Source organism: Amblyraja radiata, chromosome 39 (assembly GCF_010909765.2).
Source record: "Amblyraja radiata isolate CabotCenter1 chromosome 39, sAmbRad1.1.pri, whole genome shotgun sequence".
Taxonomy (NCBI): domain Eukaryota; kingdom Metazoa; phylum Chordata; class Chondrichthyes; order Rajiformes; family Rajidae; genus Amblyraja; species Amblyraja radiata.
Genome location: NC_045994.1, coordinates 10180563 through 10202594, shown reverse-complemented (window position 1 = coordinate 10202594; position 22032 = coordinate 10180563). Strand labels below are relative to the sequence as shown.

Here is a 22032-nt window from a genome sequence, read left to right as displayed (position 1 = left end):
CTGCCAGGGGAGGTAGTCGAAGCAAGTACAATAACAACATTTTAAAGACGCTTTGACAAGTACTTGGACAGGAGAGGTTTCGAGGGATGTGGAGCAAATGTGGACAGATGGGACAAGCTGAGATGGGGCATCTTGATTGGCAGGGACAAGTTGGGCTGAGGGTTTGTCCCTGTGCTGTACGACTTAAAGGCTCTATCTCTTGTTATTTTTTTGTTTGTATTGAGTTTCTTGGCGCAGAGGTAGAAAAGGGGATGGTGCCCCCCATACCTGACCACCAGTTACGGGTTGCACAACCACCTATATCATTCTTCAAGCTCCCTCATCTGCTGCTGAGAGGTGTGCTGCATGTTCAACAATTCATTTCTAATTCTACATCATTTCTATTTCCTAAATGGTCAACGGAGCTGGCCCTTCCCCTTGTACTGATGCGCATGACTGGATAATTCTTCATTTCTATCCCTTGGGAGTTTTGAATTGGTTGGTGAACCCGAGAGCATTTTATTTGAAATGATAAATATTTGATCAGAATTCTTTCCATCTAACCAAATGGATTCCAAAAAAATGCGGAATGCTGGAGTAAAGTCCAAAGTTGCGAGTTAATTTATTGCCCATCTCAAGTACTGGAGTTTGCTCAGCCCAGTGCTCTGCACACATGCCGGAGATAGATTTAAGACCTGGGTTATGTCAGTGTTGACAGTTTTTTTTCCAGCCAAGGCCCCCACTGTGCAAACTGGCGGTAACTCTTGGAGGGCAGAGGAACTGAGACCTTGCATAAAGCCGTGTGAAATCAAACCATTTGGGGAAGGTCGAGAGGGTGAACCTGACATTCGAGCTTGGACGTCAGAAGGCCTGGGTGATGGAAAAAAGGGGAGGAGGGTGGCAGTGGAGGTGGTGGTGGATGAGAAGTGGAGCACAGGCTTCAGAAGGTCATGTGTTAAAGGCAGGGGAACAATCAATACGATTATATTGTGTGTATAGTATCAAGCGTCAAGAGTCTTTAATTGTGGTATTTACAAACAACGGAACAATCAAATCAGTTGAAGAAGGGTCTTGACCCTAAATTTCGCCTATCCATGTTGACCCAGGATGCAGCCTGACTGACTTAGTCCAGCACTTTGTGTTTTATTTGAAAACCAGCATCTGCAGTTCCTTGTGTCTTCATTTTATTTGCAGCAGTTTAACAGGCCTTCCACATTATAATATATAAACATAGATAAATAAATGACCCCAACACATGTGCAAAATCGTGATTGCATTCGCTGAGGTTTATCATTGTGTTTAATATTTTATTTTTGAAACAGTGGCACTTCACGGTATCAAACCAAGGTGCCAGAAACATAGAAACACAGAAACATAGAAAATAGGTGCAGGAGTAGACCATTCGGCCCTTCGAGCCAGCACCGTCATTCAATATGATCATGGCTGATCATCTAAAATCAGTACACCATTCCTGCTTTTTCCCTATATCCCTTGATTCCTTTAGCCCTAAGAGCTAAATTAACTCTCTCTTGAAAACATCCAGTGAATTGGCCTCCACTGCCTTCTGTGGCAGGGAATTCAACAGATTCACAACTCTCTGGGTGAAAAGGTTTTTCCTCGTCTCAGTCCTAAATGGCCTACCCCTTATCCTTAAACTGTGACCCCTGGTTTTGGACTCCCCCAACATCGAGAACATTTAACCAGCATCTAGCATGAGTGAGCCAGTGAGTGAGCCAGTGAGTGAGCCAGTGAGTGAGCGAGTGAGTGAGCGAGTGAGTGAGTGAGTTGGAGTTTTGGGAGAGGTAATTGGAAAGGTTACATGTGAAGAGCAGGAGAATGGGACTGAGAGGATTGTTCAAAAATGAACCAGTACGCTTCTAATGGGCCGAATGGCCTAATTATGTGATCCTAGGATTCCAAACAGCAGCTTTCCCGTCGCGATGTTTCTTTAAAATAGACTCTTGCCTGGTTCATGTTGCAATAACGGTCACAGCGGCCCACCCATCCGTGAACGTTAAAAGTGAATGAGATACTTCCGAATTATCATTGCCTACTGTGATGTGCTTAAAATCAGGTGAGAGCTTATAATGAAAGACTATGCAATTGAAACTTCAGGCTTCCCTCTCGATCGTTGCTATCTGAACTGCTAAGTGCCTTTGTCGTTATAATATTAAGACACTGAGATAATATTAAGGTGTTTCTATCGTGCATTCTTGAGGAATGTCATCACTTTGTATTGGTATTGGTACTAACATTGGAAGAGGAGAGAACATTTATATTCAGTGTGTATCCCACTGAGCTAAACTTTCAGCATCTGCATCAGAAAATACTTCAGAGAAGATGTTCGGAGAGTTGTTAGTCTGAGATTCTTGTACCTTCTGTTTTGCGTTTTCATCGGGTGATGTTTTACTGATTTTAACTAAATGGCTTCAAATTTCCCCTCAATAGTGGGGGGGGGGTTATTTGTGTGTCGGGGAGAGAAGGTGGGGGGGGGGGGGTGGAGAGTCCTTTGTTTCTGTCATATTCTGCAGAATTATTAGGTTTACCATTTTGTTGCATGCAACACAAAACAGCATTTCTCCCATTGATGGGAAGTGGCGACACACTGGGTGGGTGTGGATGGTGTGGGAGTTCGGTTTAACGTTGCCGACATGAATTCGATCTGATTCGGATTATGCTTTGAGCAGAGCTAAGGCAATATTTATGTGGAGGTATTCAGTTTCTGCCAAGAGACCAAGTTATCCCTGAAGAATAACTCTTAATAATCACTCCGAAGAAAGGTCCAGACCCGAAACCTCACCTATCCATGTCCCCCAGAGATGTTGCCTGACCCGCCGAATTTATTAGGAAACCTGAACGGAAACCTCTGGAGACTTTGCGCCCCACCCAAGGTTTCCGTGCGGTTCCCGGAGGTTGCAGGTGGTTACCGGAGGTTGCATGTAGTGGAAGCAGGTAGGGAGACTGACAAAAACCTTCGGGAACCTCCGGGAACCGCACGGAAACCTTGGGTGGGGCGCAAAATCTCCAGAGGTTTCCGTTCAGGATTCCTAAGTGGGACAGGGGTATACTCCAACACGCTGCCTTTTTTTTGTAAATCAGCATCAGCAGCCTTTTGCGTCGACAAGCTATCCTTCCCCTCGACTCACTCAGATGTACACTGCTGTATGTATACGGGTTTATAGATTATTTCTTCCTGAAATTGTATTTCAGTCGGAAGAAGGGTCCCGACTCGAAACGTCGCCGATTCATGTGCTCCAGAGATATGCTCGTCAACTCATAAGTCATTGGAGCAGAAGTGGGCCATTCGACCCATCAAATCTACTCCGCCACCTAATCATGGCTGATCTACCTTTCACTCTCAACCCCCATTCTCCTGCCTTCTCCCCATAACCCTTGACATCCTTACCAATCAAGCATCTGTTAATCTCTAAGAAGGAACTGCAGATGCTGGAAAATCGAAGGTAGACAAAAATGCTGGAGAAACTCAGCGGGTGAGGCAACATCTTTGGAGCGAAGGAAATAGGCAACGTTTCGGGCCCGAAACGTTGCCTATTTCCTTCGCTCCATAGATGCTGCCTCACCCGCTGAGTTTCTCCAGCATTTTTGTCTACCTTCTGTTAATCTCTACTTTAAAAGTACCCAATGACTCGACGTTGCCTGACCCCTTGAGTTGCTCCAGAACTTCGAGTCCCTTTTATTCTATTACATTAATTTAACACCCGTTGAATTACTCTAGAACTTTTAGTCACCTTATTACATTTCATTAATTTAACAATCAAGTTTTTCTTAATGAATCTCGTGGGACCAAGTTACTTCTGGCACCGATTTAACTCTTCCGCAGTCTAAACAATTAAGAGGAAAATATGGAACTTCCTCCTGTCCCACTTAGGAAACCTGAACGGAAACCTCTGGAGACTTTGCGCCCCACCCACGGTTTCTGTGCGGTTCCCGGAGGTTGCAGGTGGTTGCCGGAGGTTGCAGGTAGTGGAAGCAGGTAGGGAGACTGACAAAAACCTCCGGGAACCGCACGGAAACCTTGGGTGGGGCGCAAAGTCTCCAGAGGTTTCCGTTCAAGTTCCCTAAGTGGGACAGGGGCATTATTATTGACCACCCCATCCCATCTCTACCCCCATGGCCCGTTGCCCCGATCCTTTTCTTATACCGACAAGTGTTTAAAAGTGTTCAAATATCTGGTTGTAAAAAGTACCAGAATCCAACAGCAAGATTAAATCCAGTTTACCGGGATTGGATCTTCAGAAACAATTACAAGTCACATTCTCAAGGTCATTGCAGGTCAAATGAAGAACTCAGTGTTTTGATACTTGGGATATGGCCTCCACTCCCCCTCTCAAAAACGACGGGAACTGCGCAGAAGGCTGGAAACCACCAAATTACCCGCTGTCTGTGCCCTTAAGTGAAGCTTTGTGAGGCCTGCATTCGAAGTTCCTAAGGAGGGAGTACAACCTGCCAGACTCCGTCAGAAATTATATACTCAGTTCCAGATATTTGTCCCGTCTCTGGTTTTGTTAGGAAATTGTAGCTTTCTACAGTAAACTTAGGAAACTCCTATTCCAATGACCCAGAAACTAATTTATTCCATTCTCTTTACATACATGTTTTGACATAACCAGTCAATTGCATGGCAATATACACAGTGTAACAATTATATTGATTCGGGTATTTTTTTTCCAATCTGCACTATTGCGGTAAGATGTGGCGGAAGGAACTGCAGATGCTGGTTTGAACCGAAGATAGACACAACATGCTGGAGTAACTCAGCGGGTCAGATAGCATCTCTGGAGAAAGGGAATCGGTGACATTCCGGGTCGAGACCCTTCCTCGGTCAGACTAAGATGCAGCTTCCTCGTCTGGCATTGTTTCTTTAGAAATAAAGACAGGTGCGAATATCGAAGAGACGGGAATATGGTTGGATGGTAGAAACAAAGCAAATGTTGAAGATAGACACAAAAAAGCTGGAGTAACTCAGCGGGACGGGCAGCATCTCTGGAGGGAAGGAATGGGTGACGTTTCAGGTCGAGACCCTTCTTCAGACTGAAAGTCGCGGGAAAGGGAAATGAGAGATATGGCTGGTTTACACCAGAAATAGATAAACACAAAGTGCAAGAGTAACTCAGTGGGTAGGGCAGCAGTCTGAAGAAGGGTCCCGACCCGAAAAGCCACCCATCATTTCCCGCCAGAGATGCTACCTAACCCGCTGAGTTACCTAACTCCAGCGCTTAGATCGATTGGCAGATGTATCCCGCCTTCGCAGTAATCTATATTGACGGATAGACTTCTATCCATTCTGATTTAGATAATTCACTTTCGTGTGGGAAAGTGCAATGTTTACACCGCCCTTACTAGTGAAGGCCGTCAGAAAAAAATGTATCGTAGCTCTTGGTCACGAGACCTTCGGCACTGACATTAGACAACTTCATCAGTCCCATTAATATTAATGCTGCTGCTCTCTTTATACAACAAATATGACTTGAAAATGAAAGGCGGATTGTAATTTATGCCCGACTCCCATATTAGGGAACACGATGCAGTTCAAAGTAATTTTTCAATAACGAAGAGAGAGCCAATTGACAGATGCAATATATGCAAATCCGGGTCTGAAAGCGCAAATTATTATCTGCAAACACTGAACAGTAATTCCATCTGCCCTAGCGCTACCCTCTTGCCTCCCAGTCCCATAATGAGTTTTCCGAATTGCGAACTGACAGATATCTTAATCAAGTCAAATCCCCAAAATTAATTCGCGATGCGCCATGCAAATGTCTCTTCCAGTCCCCACCCCATTCAGACCTCCACCCTTTCTGTTTGCCAAAAACCAGTCCAATCATCTGGTAAATATCCAGGGTATTGCATTGTAAAAATCGAGCCTTTTTCAACAGCAAATGTGACTTTAATAATTGATACGAGTCCAAAAAATAATATTAATTTTAGGTTGATGTCACATTATTTAAAAAAAATCAAAGTGTATAAATTGAGTTGAAAGTCGGATTCGGGTAGGTGTTATACATGGTGTGCATTGTTACGGATATACTGAACCCGGGTATTCCACGCGAGTAGAGTCTGAACATCAAACTGCGTTTGAAAGAAAGTCTGCAGTATTTCTGTCTCGAAGGCTGCAATTATTTGTTGAGGTTTCAGTGACATTAGTATTGAAGTGGTCCTTGACTCCGGCTTTCTTGCAAGCTATTCCTCCTGTCAAAGTAGGCATACAACCATACATGGATACTTCCAGATAGGACAACTCATCAAGAATGCCGAATGCGATCTCGTCTCACCCTTCTTCCTGTTCACTTGTAAACACGCCAAACCACTTGGGAGTTCAGGAGATAGTTATTAATTCCAAACTGTTTTTTCCCCAGAATCACTCTCGTGTTCATTCAGTTCTTTTAACATTTTGACAATCTTAAATGCCCCCCTCTCCTGGCTGGTAATCCACCTTCAGCGACGACATCGCAGTTCACATGTTTAAACAAAAATGTTTCTGGTAAATTGCCCAAAATTGCTCAAGCAGAAGATTATTCGCAGTAGCGGTATGATTCTGAAGGCAAACCTCGCTCTTTGAGTTTTGGTTAGATTGCAGATCTGAAATAAGCTGCGTGTAATGTTGATGTTGGATAGAACTAGATATGTCAAGGCAACACTCGTATGCATCGATGCTGGTTGATATCTTGTACGGTGTACTCCACGGGTAGGCCCTTGCTTCTGTACACTAGACGTGTTTGTACACAGATGTACACAATAGCGAAGGAGATGCAGTTCTATTTACGACTGACAAGACTGTCAAGTATTTACTGATCTTGCAGGAAAGAAACTGTTTGGTTTTGGGAAGACTTTCACCAGATTCGAAACCATAGAAATGCGTCTTCTATGTGTCGCATTACCGATTTCAATATTAAAGATGAAGAATATCTCAACACAAAAACATAAAGTAACTGCCAAACAAATGCAAACACGCTGTCAGTGTCAGCATATTCTGACGGTACCTGGATGATGTGAGAATTATTCCCAAGTCTGTGGTTACCTCATTAAAGGTTTCTAAAACAGCAGTCGCTTTCAACACTGGGTAAACTCAGCTTCCAGGAAAATAACGGAAACCGTTCAAGAGAAACCAATCGGCTGTATTATTTGGAGGAAGAGACACAGAATGCTGGAGTGAACTCAGCGGGACAGGCAGCATCTCTGGGAAGAAGAAATGAGTGACGTTTCGGGTCGAGACCCTTCCTCGGGCTGTATTATTTGGACTTGTGTCTTAAAAAAATGTAAATTGGGATTTAAAAAAAAAAAGAAAGATCTGAACGCACGTGAAAATGTCATTTGGTGTCTGAGAGATCGGAGACTCGTTTTCTCTCTGTACAGAGAGATCGGAGACTCATTTTTCGATATCCGTTTCGTTGAACATTAGACCGGCCGGTGATGTTCTCTCTCTCTCTCTCTCTCTCTCTCTCTCTCTCTCTCCTAGCTTCTAAACTTCGCTGTTCGCCGTTTGTAGGATTAAATTCTTCGAATGGAAATTCACACACTTGAGACTACCGACCTGGACTGCCCACAACAGAAGCTGCGCCGTTCGCGAGAAGCAACGCGTTTGGAATCAAAGAACGGTTCCAGTCAGCAGGAACAGTGCGGTAAGGAGGCAGTGGCAGCGGGGGAAAAGACCCATAAACAGGATACAGTAGAGACTGCGAATCTTGCAGTTGTAACCCCCCAACGCTCTCCCAGAACTATCGCAAATTATGTTTCATTTTAAAAACGGGGGGGGGGGGGGGGGGGGGGGCACCTGGTAAAACGGTAAATAAACCGGACCTCTTTCTTGTGTTAAGCTTCAGAAAAAATCCAACGGAAGTGCAGAGAGTTCAGTATAAAACCGGGATAATTAATGCAAGCTTTTGTAAATGTAAAATGCATTTGAGTCTTTAATATGTAACACACTTTGAATGGAATTACATCTGGTCGGCTGAGCCCAATAATGTGCTTCCGTATTCTTAATATCATTGAACGTATTTTGATCTGACATTAAGTTTGGCCCAAGGTGCGAACTTATTTATTTTCGGGTTGAAATACCTTCTGAAGCTTCTGAATGTTGTAGTCGGCAGGGCAGTACTCTGCGTATCGCCAACTTGGACAATGTTATTGCTGCTCCGTTTAACTTTGTAGCCCCCCCCCCCCCCCCCCCCTCCCCCCGCACACACAATGTAATGACTGTACTAGATTAAAAAATCGAACGGCCAGTTGGGGAACGGGGATATTTGAGGGTCTGAAGAAGCATCTCGACCTGAAACGTCACCCGTTCCTTCCATCCAGAGACACTGCCTTGTCCCGTTGCGTTACTCCAGCATTTTATGCCTTACATTTGAGGGAAACTCCACAGACTGAGGGGAAGACAGGATTGTCAATCAGGATCGGATTGGCGCTGGGAATTTATATGAAGCATTGAAGAGATGAACTAATGTAAACAGTGTACAGTCTTCACGAATATTCGCTCTATATCATTGAGTACGCGCTATTTTACAAGGTCTTTGAACAAACTCTCCACTGCCCTATAAATCAATGGAACGGATGGGGGTGACACCTCGTATTATTTTTACGAGACCAAATATTATGAAGGACCTTTATTTATAGTGGACATCGTGCTAACCTGCGGTAATCATCATTACAGCAGCGTCGGGTTACTAATGTGATTGAATTTACTGGCTGCTGATGTTCGCAAGCCTGTAATAAATTAACCGGGCGGATCTCAGCCCTTTGCTCGGGTAACAGCGCCTTGCAAAATCCTTCTCGCTCAACTGGTGTCAGATGAGCGATCCATTAAAGACTCCACGGCGCCCACATGTAACACAATACACTGTACCAACAAGTTAACCTATCGGTAATGCGAGGATTGCATGTCAGAATTTATATTATATCGTTAAATTAGCAATGAAAGAAAACATTCAAAGCCTCGGTCGTAAGGCGTTAATGGACCCGCATTGTTATTTTCACATATTACACGCTATTCGTGCCGTCCAAAAATAATCCGAACACTTTCACTCCGTAAAATAAAGCGTCCGGTTAAACTGGCCTATATTTTTAATATTCATATTGTTCTGTTTATTTTAAGTGAAATTGGGAGACAGTATACTTATTTTTCACATTAAGTTATTTCTTAATGACACGCACTTTTGCCTGTCATTTCTTTGATTAACAGAATTTATTAATTGTCGAAGATAGACACAAATTGCTACAGTAACTCAGCGGGTCAAGCAGCATCTCTGGTGAAAAGGAATAGGTGACGTCCGGATTGAGACACTTCTTAGGATTGTTAATTATTAATTGTCGAGATGATTCGCCACTTCTTCACACTATATATATAGTGTGATGAAGGGTTTCGGCCCGAAACGTTGCCTATTTCCTTCGCTCCATTGATGCTGCTCCAACCGCTGAGTTTCTCCAGCATTTTTGTCTACCTTCGATTTTCCAGCATCTGCATTTCCTTCTTATACACACACACACACATATATATACATACATGAGTACATATACATACACACACATATACACATATATATTATATTATTTTCCAGGTGCTTTCGCTTGATTATGTTCCTATGGAATATACAGTGAATTAATAAATAGAATAATGGTACAACATGGTTCATAATAACATGTCGCCCATTAAACAAGCGCTTTGCCACTGCCATGAATATTCAACGCCGCCACAATAAATCAGCACGCTTGAATAAAATTAAAAATAAATAAAAACAAGGAAAATATTGGATCATGTCCTGTAAGTAATCACTGTAAGGGAACAGGATATGTCATCTTGAGGGTGAAGAGGATAAAACCAAAACCGACTGCTTAAAATCACAGAGAGATTTGTATTCGCTGATTCAGCGAATATCACTTCACGGCGAGGAAGAACAGTTCCTCGGAAGGATTAAATTCATTTTTAATATATATTTCACGTTTCAAATGGCATCGGTGGATATCACGATGAATGATACTTCCCTATCGGGCCTTTGCGAGGTAGAGGCCGATCTGCTGTTTAATCTATATTTAAACCCGTGAACGCGAGTCGGTGTTAGCACTGCTCGCAGTATCTCTTGGCGTGAGTGATCTGTGGGCTTCATCGAGCACAAATGAACTGATATCACATGACGTCTTTGACCACATCTGTGTAACATTGTACATACTACATCATGTGTACGTTTGTGAACATCGGGGCGGCCGGTTGTATTGTGGGCTCAAGGCGCTGAGCCGCTCACCGCCGGGGATACATTGGCCCCATTCAACTGATACTTGACTTTTGAACTGTGCCACTGGAGAGTACAAACTCCATGCCGAGGTGGTCAGCTCCTGACTCAATCTATTGCAAAGAGACGCATTCAACTCCGAAATCTAATCAAAGCCGCAGGTACAAAGTGCATCTAGCAAAAGAAAAACACTGGTGGTACTAAACGTGTTGGAAGGAATGCAGATGCTGGCTTATGGACAGAACTTTTCACATACTTTGGACGCGAATCTATAAAACTGAAGGATTTATTCAAGGGTCACGGGTCAGAGAGAGTTTTGTGGTGGTCTCGTTGTCAATAAATGCTCCAATAAATGATCCCCATTTGGCCCTGAATGTGGAAACATGTAGTAGAAATCTTCTCACACTGTAGTCAGAGGTGTGCATGAAACTAAACGTTGCAGAAGAGCAGGGAACGAAAGCATTTTCAATGCAGCAAGGTAGATAAAAATGCTGGAGAAACTCAGCGAGTGAGGAGGCAGCATCTATGGAGCGAAGGAAAAGGTCTATGATTCAAATCAGCAAGGAATTATTATGTGTAGGTCAGAACCAAAGACTAGGATCTTTGGTCAGAACTGCAGATGCCGGTTTAAACCGAAGATAGACACAAACAAAGCGGGAGTGACTCCGCGGGTCAAGCAGCATCTCTGGAGAATAAAACATATTGTAAACATTATTGGAGAATTATTATTGTATTCATTCAATCCAGAGCGGCAGCGAGAATTATTCACGATCTGATGATGATCTGAATCGAACTCCTGAAACCGTAGAAACCAGGAACTGCACATGCTGGTTTACACAAAGGGACACAACGTGCTGAAGTAACACATCGAGTCAGGCAGCATCTCTGGAGAGCATGGATAGGTGCCGTTTCCAGTCGAGAAACCGTTTCCCGGAGATAAAGTATAACCGTATGTTTTACTATCCAAATTATTATTTTTGAAGTATATCGACATTCCTGGCAAGTTCAGGGTTTCAGCTGGCCAAAATACTATTTACTCAAGGAATGGCCCCAATGTGGCTGCGTTATGAGACCCGGTGACAGGCGAACTCTCTCGCCCCGAGTCGCGGGAAGACATATAATGAGATCTCCCGTCCGCTTTATTTACCGCGTTGACCTGTTCATGTACAATAACGATTCTCCGTCAAGCCGGTTTTATATCACCGGAACACACAAAAACGATATGCGGAGACCATTTGGTCCGTCGAGACTGGTCCACCATTCAACACGATAATGACCTAACACTGAACACTGCCTATAGCTCTTCAAAGTCAGATTTAAAATTAGCAACTAACCACCATCAATTATGTGGCTCCATCTCTAAACTGTGAACATCTCGATTGGAATAATCTTTAGTCTTTCCGCTGATAGACACAAAAAGCTGGAGTAAAGGGCCTGTCCCACTTACGTGTCCTTGGCACGCAAATTACGCGACCTTACTCAGCAGGACACGCAACATCTCCGCATAGAAGGAATGGGTGACGTTCCGGGTCGAGACACTTCTTCAGACCCTTCTTCAGGGTCGTGATCCGAAACCTCACCCATTCTTTCTCACCGGAGAAGCTGCCTGTCCCGCTGAGTTACTCCAGCATTTTGTGTCTAACTTAAACTAAACCATTGTCTGTTAATGAGAACTCTGACAATCAGCGTGTGGAAGGAACTGTTTTCTAACTTCACCCTAACTTTGTGTTTTTTTTACCAGTCTGCCTCGTCTTAGTCTCCCCAACCAGGGGTGACAATTTCCCTCTATTTACCATATCAGTCGATAAAGTAAACCAAATGATTCTGAATTGAAGAGGCCTCCAATTTGTGGCATCTCTCCTGGTAATTTAACCGTCGGGATCCGAATACCATTCTGGAACTCTGTACTGAAGTCCTTCCAAGGACAATATATCATTCCCAACTCTCCTCTTTGCGCCTCTTTGTTCCACAGGTGTGGTCCAACCGGGGCTTTGTCTACCTGCAGCTCCTTGGATATAAAGGCCGCATTCCTGGCAGCCTTTTTGATTATTTTCTGCGTCTTGTAGTATTTGATCATCCGTACATATAAATATTCAAGTATCTGTATCTCATCGCTTTAACATTTCACCGTTTACAAATATTTGGCAAGGGCCGGGTAGTAAAGGGGCTGGAGAAGAGGAATGAGTAAGAAGGAACTGCAGATGTTGGTTTAAACCGAAGATAGACACGTGAACAGAAAACGCTGGAAAAGTTCATCATCGGCGTGGAAAAGGTTTCGAGCAAAAAAGAATCTAAGTGCATGAGTATAGACACAAAAACCCAGAGTAACTCAGCGGGCCAGATAGCATCTCTGGAGAAAATGAATAGGTGACGTTTCGAGTCGAGACCCTTCTTCACTCTCCAGTGATGCTGCCTGACTCGCTGAGTTACTCCAGCTTTTTGTGTCTATCTTCGGTTTAAACTAGCATCTGCAGTTCCTCCCTACACAAAGAGCTGGATGAACTCTGCAGGTCAGACAGCATCTGTGGAGGGAAATGGACAGATTCGTCTATAAACGGTGGAGCGTTTAGTTTTGGTTTAGTGACTAAGTTTTGCTTCGAGCGATATGGGTCTAACGCGGGTAAATGTGACCAATATGCCCCTTTAAACTGGACCTATTTGCCCGCCCTTAGCCCATATCCGTCTAAACCTCGTGTAGGAGAGAACTGCAGTTTACACCGGATTACACCGAAGATAGATAGAAAATGCTGGAGTAACTCAGCGGGTCAGGCAGAATCTCTGAAGAAAAGGAATAGGTGGCGTTTCAGGTCGAGACCCGTTTTCAGACTAAAACCTGGACCCCTCTAAACCCTTTCGCATGAACATGGTTATATAGAGATGTTGAACACACTGTGATTATTATCAGTAAAGCAAAAGGCTACAAATATATTTAGTAAACGTATCCAACGCTTTAAGGGGGATTCTTTACAAGAAATAAAGCGGAACGCTTCCACCGGCAGCACAATGACAGAGACCACAGGTTCAGGGTGATTGATAACATAAGGCCCAGAGTGACTGAGGAGGGTTCACATTTTGTTGTGATTGTAAGGGGGCTAGTAACAAATACAATCGGGTTTTTTTCGTCAGAAAGAAAACGGATAAATACTTTAAAATAATAAAAATAACTCTGTTCTCTGGGAAAAAAAATATCAGGGTAGTGGGTCTCCTGAATGGGACGTTGCTTGGAAGAGTCAGTCCACAGTCGATGGGCCAAATGGTCTTCAGCGCCGCACGGTTCACTTATCACGTTTCAGTTATCAATCGCTCAAAAGTACTGAGCGTGATCTTTAAGCATTGGGTTTGTGATGAAGATTCGAAGGGTGATAATTCAGTTTTGTCCACAAAATGATTATCTCTTGAAACAATCTACGTTGAAATAGTTGACTGGGCGCTGCGCAATGATGTGTGGAGCAACGCGCCGCCCCTGGCATGTGGCACAGTAAGTGAACCATCTTTCTGCTATTAGCTACTTCACAGCGGCCATTAGGTGAGCAGTGATTCACACTTGGTAGGTCTCACTCCATAATAACAGAGAGGGCCAATTTAATCCGAATGTGTGGAAAGGAACTGCAGATGCAGTTTAATCTTGGGCTGTGGGTTTCATTCATTCGCCCATGCAACTAGCAACCCCATTTGGACTAATCCACCCCGACGTGAAGCCATTAACTTCAAAGGCTGGCATCCTGCCTAGGCACTATTCCCTTCTCCCAGTCACCACACAGAGCTAGCGAGGGCTTCTTGTTTGCGGAGAGATGATCTGGCAGCCTGACAAGACTAACAACAGATTCCTTCCAAAACAATGGAGCGATGAGTCCAACGATCCAACATAGCTTGTTATGTACTTCAGTCGTTCCAAAGGTTGAGGGGCATGACATCACGTTTGAAACTATTCCCAACATCCCCCCTCCGCAGCATAAACGTTAACAACAGCTGTACATTGTTGACGTCTGTTCAACAGCCGAGTCGGAAGCAGTTATCTTTGTGATTTTGGACATCTTTTGTGCATTTACAAATGCCTGCGCACTGCTGAATATAGCTGTGTGGTTTTAGTGAAACGCAGCCAACTCTCTTTTAGTCTACGTGAGATTACACTGTAACAGTCAGATGCAAAATCGATGGAATTAACAAATTATGAAATGAAACGCTGGCACATTTAAACACAACATGTAATCTAAATTCTCAGCCTCTAAAACCAGCGGGTACGTTGCACACATCCAACATTTTGGCCAGGGCAGAATTTATACCCACAAATTGCAGCAACTTTTAGCCACATACGATGGAGATCTGTGATAAAGTGCAGGGCGACAATACATTGCATGTTCAAATTGAACTGAGTTGAGTCTGGAGTTGAGCAGAATTCAAAAGTGTTTTTTTAATATATATGTGAGACACAAGAGTTATGGCCGCTGGAACTTTCCTCGCTGGATTCACTCCGACAGCTGCTCACTCATGGACACCCATCTGCACCAAAGCATCACGAGTCAATTATTAGTGGCAGTCTGTGGAGCCAATGCCAGGCCGCGCTGCCTTGCGATGTTTCGTCCAGCAGCCACAAGTTACCAATCCGTGGAATGCGTGGCCGGCATTTCCTCCCGCTGCCTGCCATCAATCGTCCCCTTGTCTCCACCCACCTGCCTCCCCCTCCCCTCCCCGCCCGCTCCCACCCCCCCTCCCCGCAACCAACCCAACCCGCTTTCGTCCAATCCCACTACTCTCTGTCCAAATGGACAGCAAAGGGGAACAGCCGTCTCAACGAATAGGCCGGGAAAAGACTGAGCTTTGGAATTAGCAGCTGAGATTAAGGGGGGACCTAGGGACAAAAACACATATCAGGGATAAGGGGTAAAAAAAAAAAGAGAGGTCTATTCTTTCTGACAATCTGCATGGACCATCTCAAGGCTCGTTTTTGTTCATAAAAAACCTTGCCCTGGTTCAACTTGGAGTAAGTACAGCATGGCAGCAACATCTCTCAAGTCACTGCAGAGCTCAGCTGGGAATAATAGTTCTTTCGGGATCAGGCATTTGGCTGGGACGCCGAACAGCGAAAGTGGAGGTAAGAAGGATGAGTTTTAATAAATCTGTGCTTCGCCAAAACTGACGGTAAGGCGAGCAGGACGGCGCTCAAACTTCAGCCACGCTTCGCAGAATTACAGACAATTATCTTAATTACAGCACACGTACTTTATGTATTACGTTTTATGTGATGGTGTATGATTTATTTTTTTTGTAAAAAATATTACGGGGTTAAAGCGATTAATGTTGTGCCGATTGCTATCTAATTGAACGGCTTGTTTCGCCTGTTCGAGTTTGCGATTATCGAGGAGAAATGTGCTGGTGTGTGGATGATATTCACCCTGATTTGGTGAAGTTAACAACTATAAAATGGAAGTAAATACGTTTAGATCTCAACACGTGAATTATACACCTTGACAAGAATCACAGGGCCGCCACATTTTGGGAAGAAAAAGTAATTAGGAGGGAATGGTTTGTCTTGACTGTAGTCGGGGAATGCTCCCCGATTACTCTGTGTTTAATGATATCGATGAAATATATATTGTCATAACTCTTAGTTGTATATTATGATCAGCGTTCGTACATCGGTGTTCATATACACTCTACTAGTCATGTTACAAGGCACTAATCCTGGACATCATGCACTAAGGCCGATCACAACGCACTAGGCACTTATATAAAGTAATGTGTTTAAGAAGGAACAGCAGATGCTGGAAAATCGAAGGTACACAAAAATGCTGGAGAAACTGAGCGGGCGCAGCAGCATCTATGGAGCGAAGGAAATAGGCAACGTTTCGGGCCAGGCCCGAAACGTTGCCTATTTCCTTCGCTCCATAGATGCTGCTGTGCCCGCTGAGTTTCTCCAGCATTTTTGTGTACCTTATATAAAGTCATACCCCTGGTATATTAAATCTGGTCGTCGGGTATTAACCGCGGTTAGGACACACTAAACTTGAACACAATCGCTCTGCAAAAAAACCATAGTTGTACGAAACGGACTCTAGTCATAATATATCAAATTCAATCAAAGGTATTAGCTATGATTGTGATAGATTACTATAGAGCACAATGCATTAAAACGACATCTCATCATAATAGTTACCAACAATTTGCGAAGAGCAGCATTACATAGGAAACGTCTCACGAAGGAACGTTTTACAAGCCATAAATGCATATTTTCAGTAATATGCTGAGGTGTAAATGAGATAATTTGTGAACCATTTCACTTCAAATAAACACTCAAACCACTAGCTCCATAAACTCCGAAATTACAATCCAATGATATCTGAATATTATTGCAGGGGGATATATTCAGATAGTCCCAATGCAATTTTTCAGTTTGATAATTAACTGCAAATACCGCAAATTAGAGAACTCGTTTGTCCCAAACGGCAATGTTACGTACGTGGAAGAAATAGCACCGTTTGCATTGGATGCAAAGAAAAAGCAAACAGTATCTGTAGCAGCATTCTGCGTATTTGAAGATAACGAAGCTATCATATTTAGATTAATGAATGTACTCACCGAAGTACCCGCATTGCAGTGGTTCAAAGCGCCTGTAAATTAAATGGACCAAATCAAGAGAAAGCATCTCAAATTCGAAAGATAAACTGCTTCCAACAACAAATGTTCGCCCATAATTTTACTTCAATTTTAGTTTTTGTCCCTATTAATCTTTCTTGATTTAGACCATAAGATCCTATAATGTTGTGAAAAGATGGGCGGTCTGAGACCGTCCCGTTTCCAATCTTCTGTTAATTTGAAAGAAAAAGAAATATATGTTTTTATTCCCTAGTCGAAATAACTCCAGGCAGCTACCTGGGAAACGCTACAAATCCCGTGCAGCTGGTGTTTACCTGAAGTGATATTCGTTTAAATTATCCAGCCGAAGCAGTATAAATTTAGATCGGCGATCTTGGCTAATTTTAATGCCTGGTTTGTGAGAAAAGTTGAACAAATCAATGGCGCTCGCGAGAAATGTACTGGCAATATAGTTTTGTTTGTTTGAACGATTTAATGTCCTTAACCGAACCATAACGCTTGAGCGTTTGCCATTTAATGGGTTGTCCTTTAAATACTGAGTAAAAACAGCGTGAAATCGGGTTTTCAAAATATAGATCATGACATTTTAACACCAAGGCGAGGAGATTATGGGCATTGTGACTGGAGTTTTATTTTCGATAACAAAGGATGTGCCACATGCACTTGTCCACTGGTATTTGTTTTAATTCTCGCCAGGAGAGAGCGGGCAGCACCGCCGGTGTAAATCAGATGACTCGGGCTCCGAAGACAACTCGGCCAAAAAGAAGCAGCGGAGGCAGCGAACGCACTTCACCAGCCAACAGCTGCAAGAACTGGAGGCGACTTTCCAGAGGAACCGCTATCCAGACATGTCCACCCGAGAGGAAATAGCGGCGTGGACAAACCTTACCGAGGCCAGGATCAGGGTAAATATCACGCTTAAAAAAAACCCTGTGCTTAACAAAAACGTGGATTTTAAGTTTTTTTTTAAATCATAGCGAAAACTGCAAACTTAGTGGGATTTATTTTTAAAGTTTTAATTCGGGGCTGCTAATTACTTCAAAAGTAATTTAAATTTTATAACTACAATTTAAATGTGATGGTATTTTCAGCACAAACAGGTTGGGCTCAATGCAAAATCTCTCCGCGTTAGTCGCGTTACAAATACGAACGGAGTAAATGATTGAAACTACCAGTCTTTGCAATAATCTGAAGAGTTTGCAATCAACAAGGCGTTGGAGTGACTCACCGTGTCAGGCGGCATCTCTGGAGAAAAGGAATAGGTGACGTTTCAGGTCGAGATCTTTCTTCCCACTAGTTCAACTGATCTAAATCATCTAGTTCAATCGGTTGGTTGAAAACCCGTGCAGCCAACATGCGATGGCTCCTGGGCTCAGTTTTGTTACCCCGACGTTACGATATTCAGTGAGAGGCATCACTTAATGTGAAACCTATCAAACCCGAATCTCGCAGTTCCTCAAGCCGTATTACTGAGTTTTCTACGTAATTTCAGTTGAAGAAAAGGTCGCGCGATTACATCCTGGTAAACAGTTTGAATGCACTAGGGCAAGGGTTCCCAACCTGGGGTAAATTTACGCCCAGGGGGGTACATTTCGCCTACCCAGGGGGTAAATTTGTTGATTGTGGATTTGTACATTTTCTTTCTCATTGATGGGATATGTTTGGTTCTGGTATACCGGTATCTGTTCATCATTAGTTGTTCACATATAAGTGAAATACAAGATTCAAGAGAGTTTATTGTCATGTGTCTCAGATAGGACAATGAAATTCTTACTTTGCTTCAGCACAACAGCAGGCATGAAATAAAATTGTTATGAGCTATTAAAGTTGCCAGGGGTAAACGGGACGAACAAGTTTGGGAACTAGGGTTTTAGTTTTTTTAAGGCGCCGTGTATGTGGACACAAGAGACTGCATGATGCTGGAATATTGAGCAAAACAACATGAGCAAAGTGCTGGAGGAACTCAGCGGGCCAGGCAGCAACTGGAGAGGGAATGGATAGGCGACGTTTCGGGTCGGGACCCTTCTTCAGGCACCGTGAATGTGCATGAACTTGCAAAATTGTGTCAGCAATGCATAATTCTGTTAAATGTATCTGCAGTTTTGTGTCACAAAATACGGCTGCAAGACTTTATCCAAGGGAACGATGTTGCAAAAGCTACTGTCTATTAAAACACTGTCTATTAAAATGTCTGAAGAAGGGTCTCGACCCGAAACGTCACCTATTCATTTCCCCCAGAGATGCTGCCTGACCACATGGAGTTACTCCAGCATTTTGTGTCTATCTACGATTTTGAGCTTTTTGACTCTCTTTTCATCTCCAACTGTTTGTGAATTGTGAATTAACCTCTGTTTTTGCTTTGGTCTGGACAGGTGTGGTTTAAAAATCGCAGAGCGAAGTGGAGGAAGCGGGAGCGCCACCAACAAACTGAACTGTGTAAGACTGGGTTTGGAGCTCCGTTCAACGGGCTGGTTCAACCCTACGAGGACATGTACTCCGGGTATTCATACAATAATTGGGCCACCAAAGGACTCGGCACCAATCCCATCTCCGCCAAAGGTTTTTCCTTCTTCAATTCCATGAATGTGAACTCGTTGTCATCGCAAGCCATGTTTTCCGCCCCCAACTCCATCCCTTCCATGACTATGGTTCCTTCCGCTTTACCTGGCACAAGCTTGAATAACTTGAACAGCCTTGGCAGCCCTTCGTTGAACACAGCGGTCGCTGCCTCTCCTTGCCCCTACGGATCTAGCTCGAGTCCATACGTGTACCGGGACAACTGCAACACCAGCCTGGCCAGCCTGAGACTGCGAGCCAAGCATCACTCCTCGACCTTCAGCTACGGGCCGGTGCAAAACCCAGCTCCCAACCTCAGCCCCTGTCAGTATGCAGTGGATCGACCAGTATAAAACGGACTTCGTGTTTTACACGCCTCGTTTGTGGGTGTTCCGGGGTTGGGGAAATGGGGGTGGGGGAAGTAATGATCAGTGCTGATTTCCCGAGCGACACTATAATTAGATAATACCAAAATCCTCGGTTAGAGACTGCAGAATGACCCTCCAGAGTGTCCAGCGCGTTTACGATATGGTCAGTCATTGTCCTCGTCGTATACAAACGCTGGATAACCTGATCTCCAATCTTTGTGTGTTTGGCCAATGCAGAAAAACACGTTATTTTAACTGCTTAGAAATTGCAAGGGAATGCATAACCACCCCCCTCCACTAAATTCCACAACTTTGAAGAACATTAACAATTGCGGGTTGCTCAAAAGAGTACTCTCCAAATGTCCTGGAAGTTGGAAACAAGTTGCCCATTGGCCTTTCCTACCCAGTTTCCTCTTATCCATACCTCATCGCATGGAGGCGACCACTACCTCTCCCCCTCTAATCCCCCCCAAACCTCCACTCCACCCGTTGGGGTTCTCTGTGCTGGAAGGCAAGGCAAATGTCTAAATTGCCCAGTTATTGATTACCCGATAAATCGCTGATAGACAACAATCAATGAACGAAACCCCTAGCATCTCCAACAGACCCAGGTATGTCGCACTGAAGTGGTTGGTGGTTTGGATACAAAATCTAGTCATAGGCTGAAAGGTTTCCTCAAGATCCCGTATTACTGGAAAAGTGGAAATAAAAAAATTAGGAGGAATCTCTTGATAATCCGGGGTATATTTTGAAATATTAATAATCTCCTTGTAGCGTTTGATTGTTTTCCTATCAATAGGGCAGTCCGAAAATGAAATGGATCTTTTTTTTTTAGTTTGTTTATACATTATTATTTTATGGGAATTCCTTTTTTTTTTGTCGACTTGCTTTTGAAGAGTTTCATCGCAGTTGTGCTGTCTAATTCGAGTTATTTAAGCATTGTAGCACGCATTCGCCTGTTGCTTGGAGAATTCCTGGTTTAATAAATTGATAAGACACGGACACGAATAGGAAATGCCAACCTCTGGTCCCTGTGCGCTCAAGACTAGGCCGTACCATTGACCTGAAACCTTTGCTCCTGGGTCAATTTAAACTGATTAGGTTAAATTTCCTGCTTTAGCAAAACGCCGGGGCGTCAGGGCTTGCTTTCGAATCCCCAAATGTATTAAACACCGTCGCGTAGGAAGGAACTGCAGATGCTGGTTTAAATCGAAGGTAGACACAAAATGCTGGAGTAACTCAGCTGGACAGGCAGCATCTCTGGAGAAAAGGAATGGCTGACGTTTCGGGTCGAGATGCTTCTTCAGTCTGCCGTCTGTAATTAAACATTTGCTATTAAACACCGCCGTTTGTTGACTACTAGAGGCAGAACTAAATGCAGAATCTCTTTATTTGCTGTTATCTAATGGGATACTGAATAGTGGGTGATTAGTAACATTAAAATATTACTTGGAAGTTTTAGACGGTGTTGCAATTTTAAGTTTCGGGGACCTTTGCGTAGGATCTACCCATTAAGGAGTAGAAGGACTCATTTTTGCCTTATTTGACCCGTTGAGTTACTCCTGCTTTTTGCCTTATTTGAAAATGGGTTTACAAGCCCGAGTTCTACTCTTATTTTCACCATTTGGCTCTGAGCTCCGCATTTACAGGTTCCCAGAGTGAAGCAGGGGGATTCAGAGCAACACGGGGGGGCAAATCTAAAACGGAAGAGGGGCTCGGTCGGATTCATGCGCGAACAGGGAAATGGCAAATCTACTCTTTCTATGTGTGTTTTTTTTAACCATCAAATGCAAACGCTTCCGTCGTGATAGAACGAGCCCAACCTGTGCGATTGTGGAGCTTTCTCCGGGTAGGAAATGTTTGAGGCCGGGGAACCGCCATGAATTGGTTTGCAGGTTGGAATAAACCGAAGCTTTGACTGGCGTTTTTGAATGATTAGTTCTTCGCCTCCACTCACATTTCCGTTACCTCAATTATACCCCCACTCTTGGTTTTCATATTGGTACTACTTTTTAAAATTACCTAAAAAAACAAGTCGATTAATAAAATGGAATTGTTCGAGGCTTCGGAACTAAACGATAAACACGGCGCTGATATAACAGACGAGTCCAGTTAGACCATTTTACCCCTCCCCAAAGAAAGTAGATCTGATTATCACTTGCAAAACAGTAGGTTGCAGTAATTATCAAGGGCATTACATTGTTTGTTTTTTAATTTGCAGAATCCCGCCTCCGCACCGCTCGTATCCCGTCCTCTCCTCACTTTCCTGCGAATTATAGGAAACAAAGGTT

At 43.6% G+C, this 22032-nt stretch overlaps 1 protein-coding gene across 3 annotated transcripts; it reads left to right on the top strand.

Annotated features, from left to right (window-relative positions):
• Positions 1-6706: 6706 nt before the first annotated feature.
• LOC116967245 (pituitary homeobox 3-like) lies at positions 6707-21659 on the top strand. 3 transcript variants are annotated; one of them, XM_033013702.1, is made up of 4 exons: positions 6707-7256; positions 7457-7619; positions 17514-17722; positions 19190-21659. In XM_033013702.1, the coding sequence occupies exons 2-4, from the start codon at positions 7502-7504 to the stop codon at positions 19724-19726; spliced, it is 864 nt and encodes a 287-aa protein (XP_032869593.1). In that variant the 5' UTR covers positions 6707-7256; positions 7457-7501; the 3' UTR covers positions 19727-21659. The 3 variants fall into 3 exon arrangements, with proteins under 3 accessions (XP_032869593.1, XP_032869594.1, XP_032869596.1); XM_033013703.1 differs by having other exon boundaries at positions 7242-7256; positions 7487-7619; XM_033013705.1 differs by lacking the exons at positions 6707-7256; positions 7457-7619 and adding an exon at positions 14821-15315.
• Positions 21660-22032: the final 373 nt, after the last annotated feature.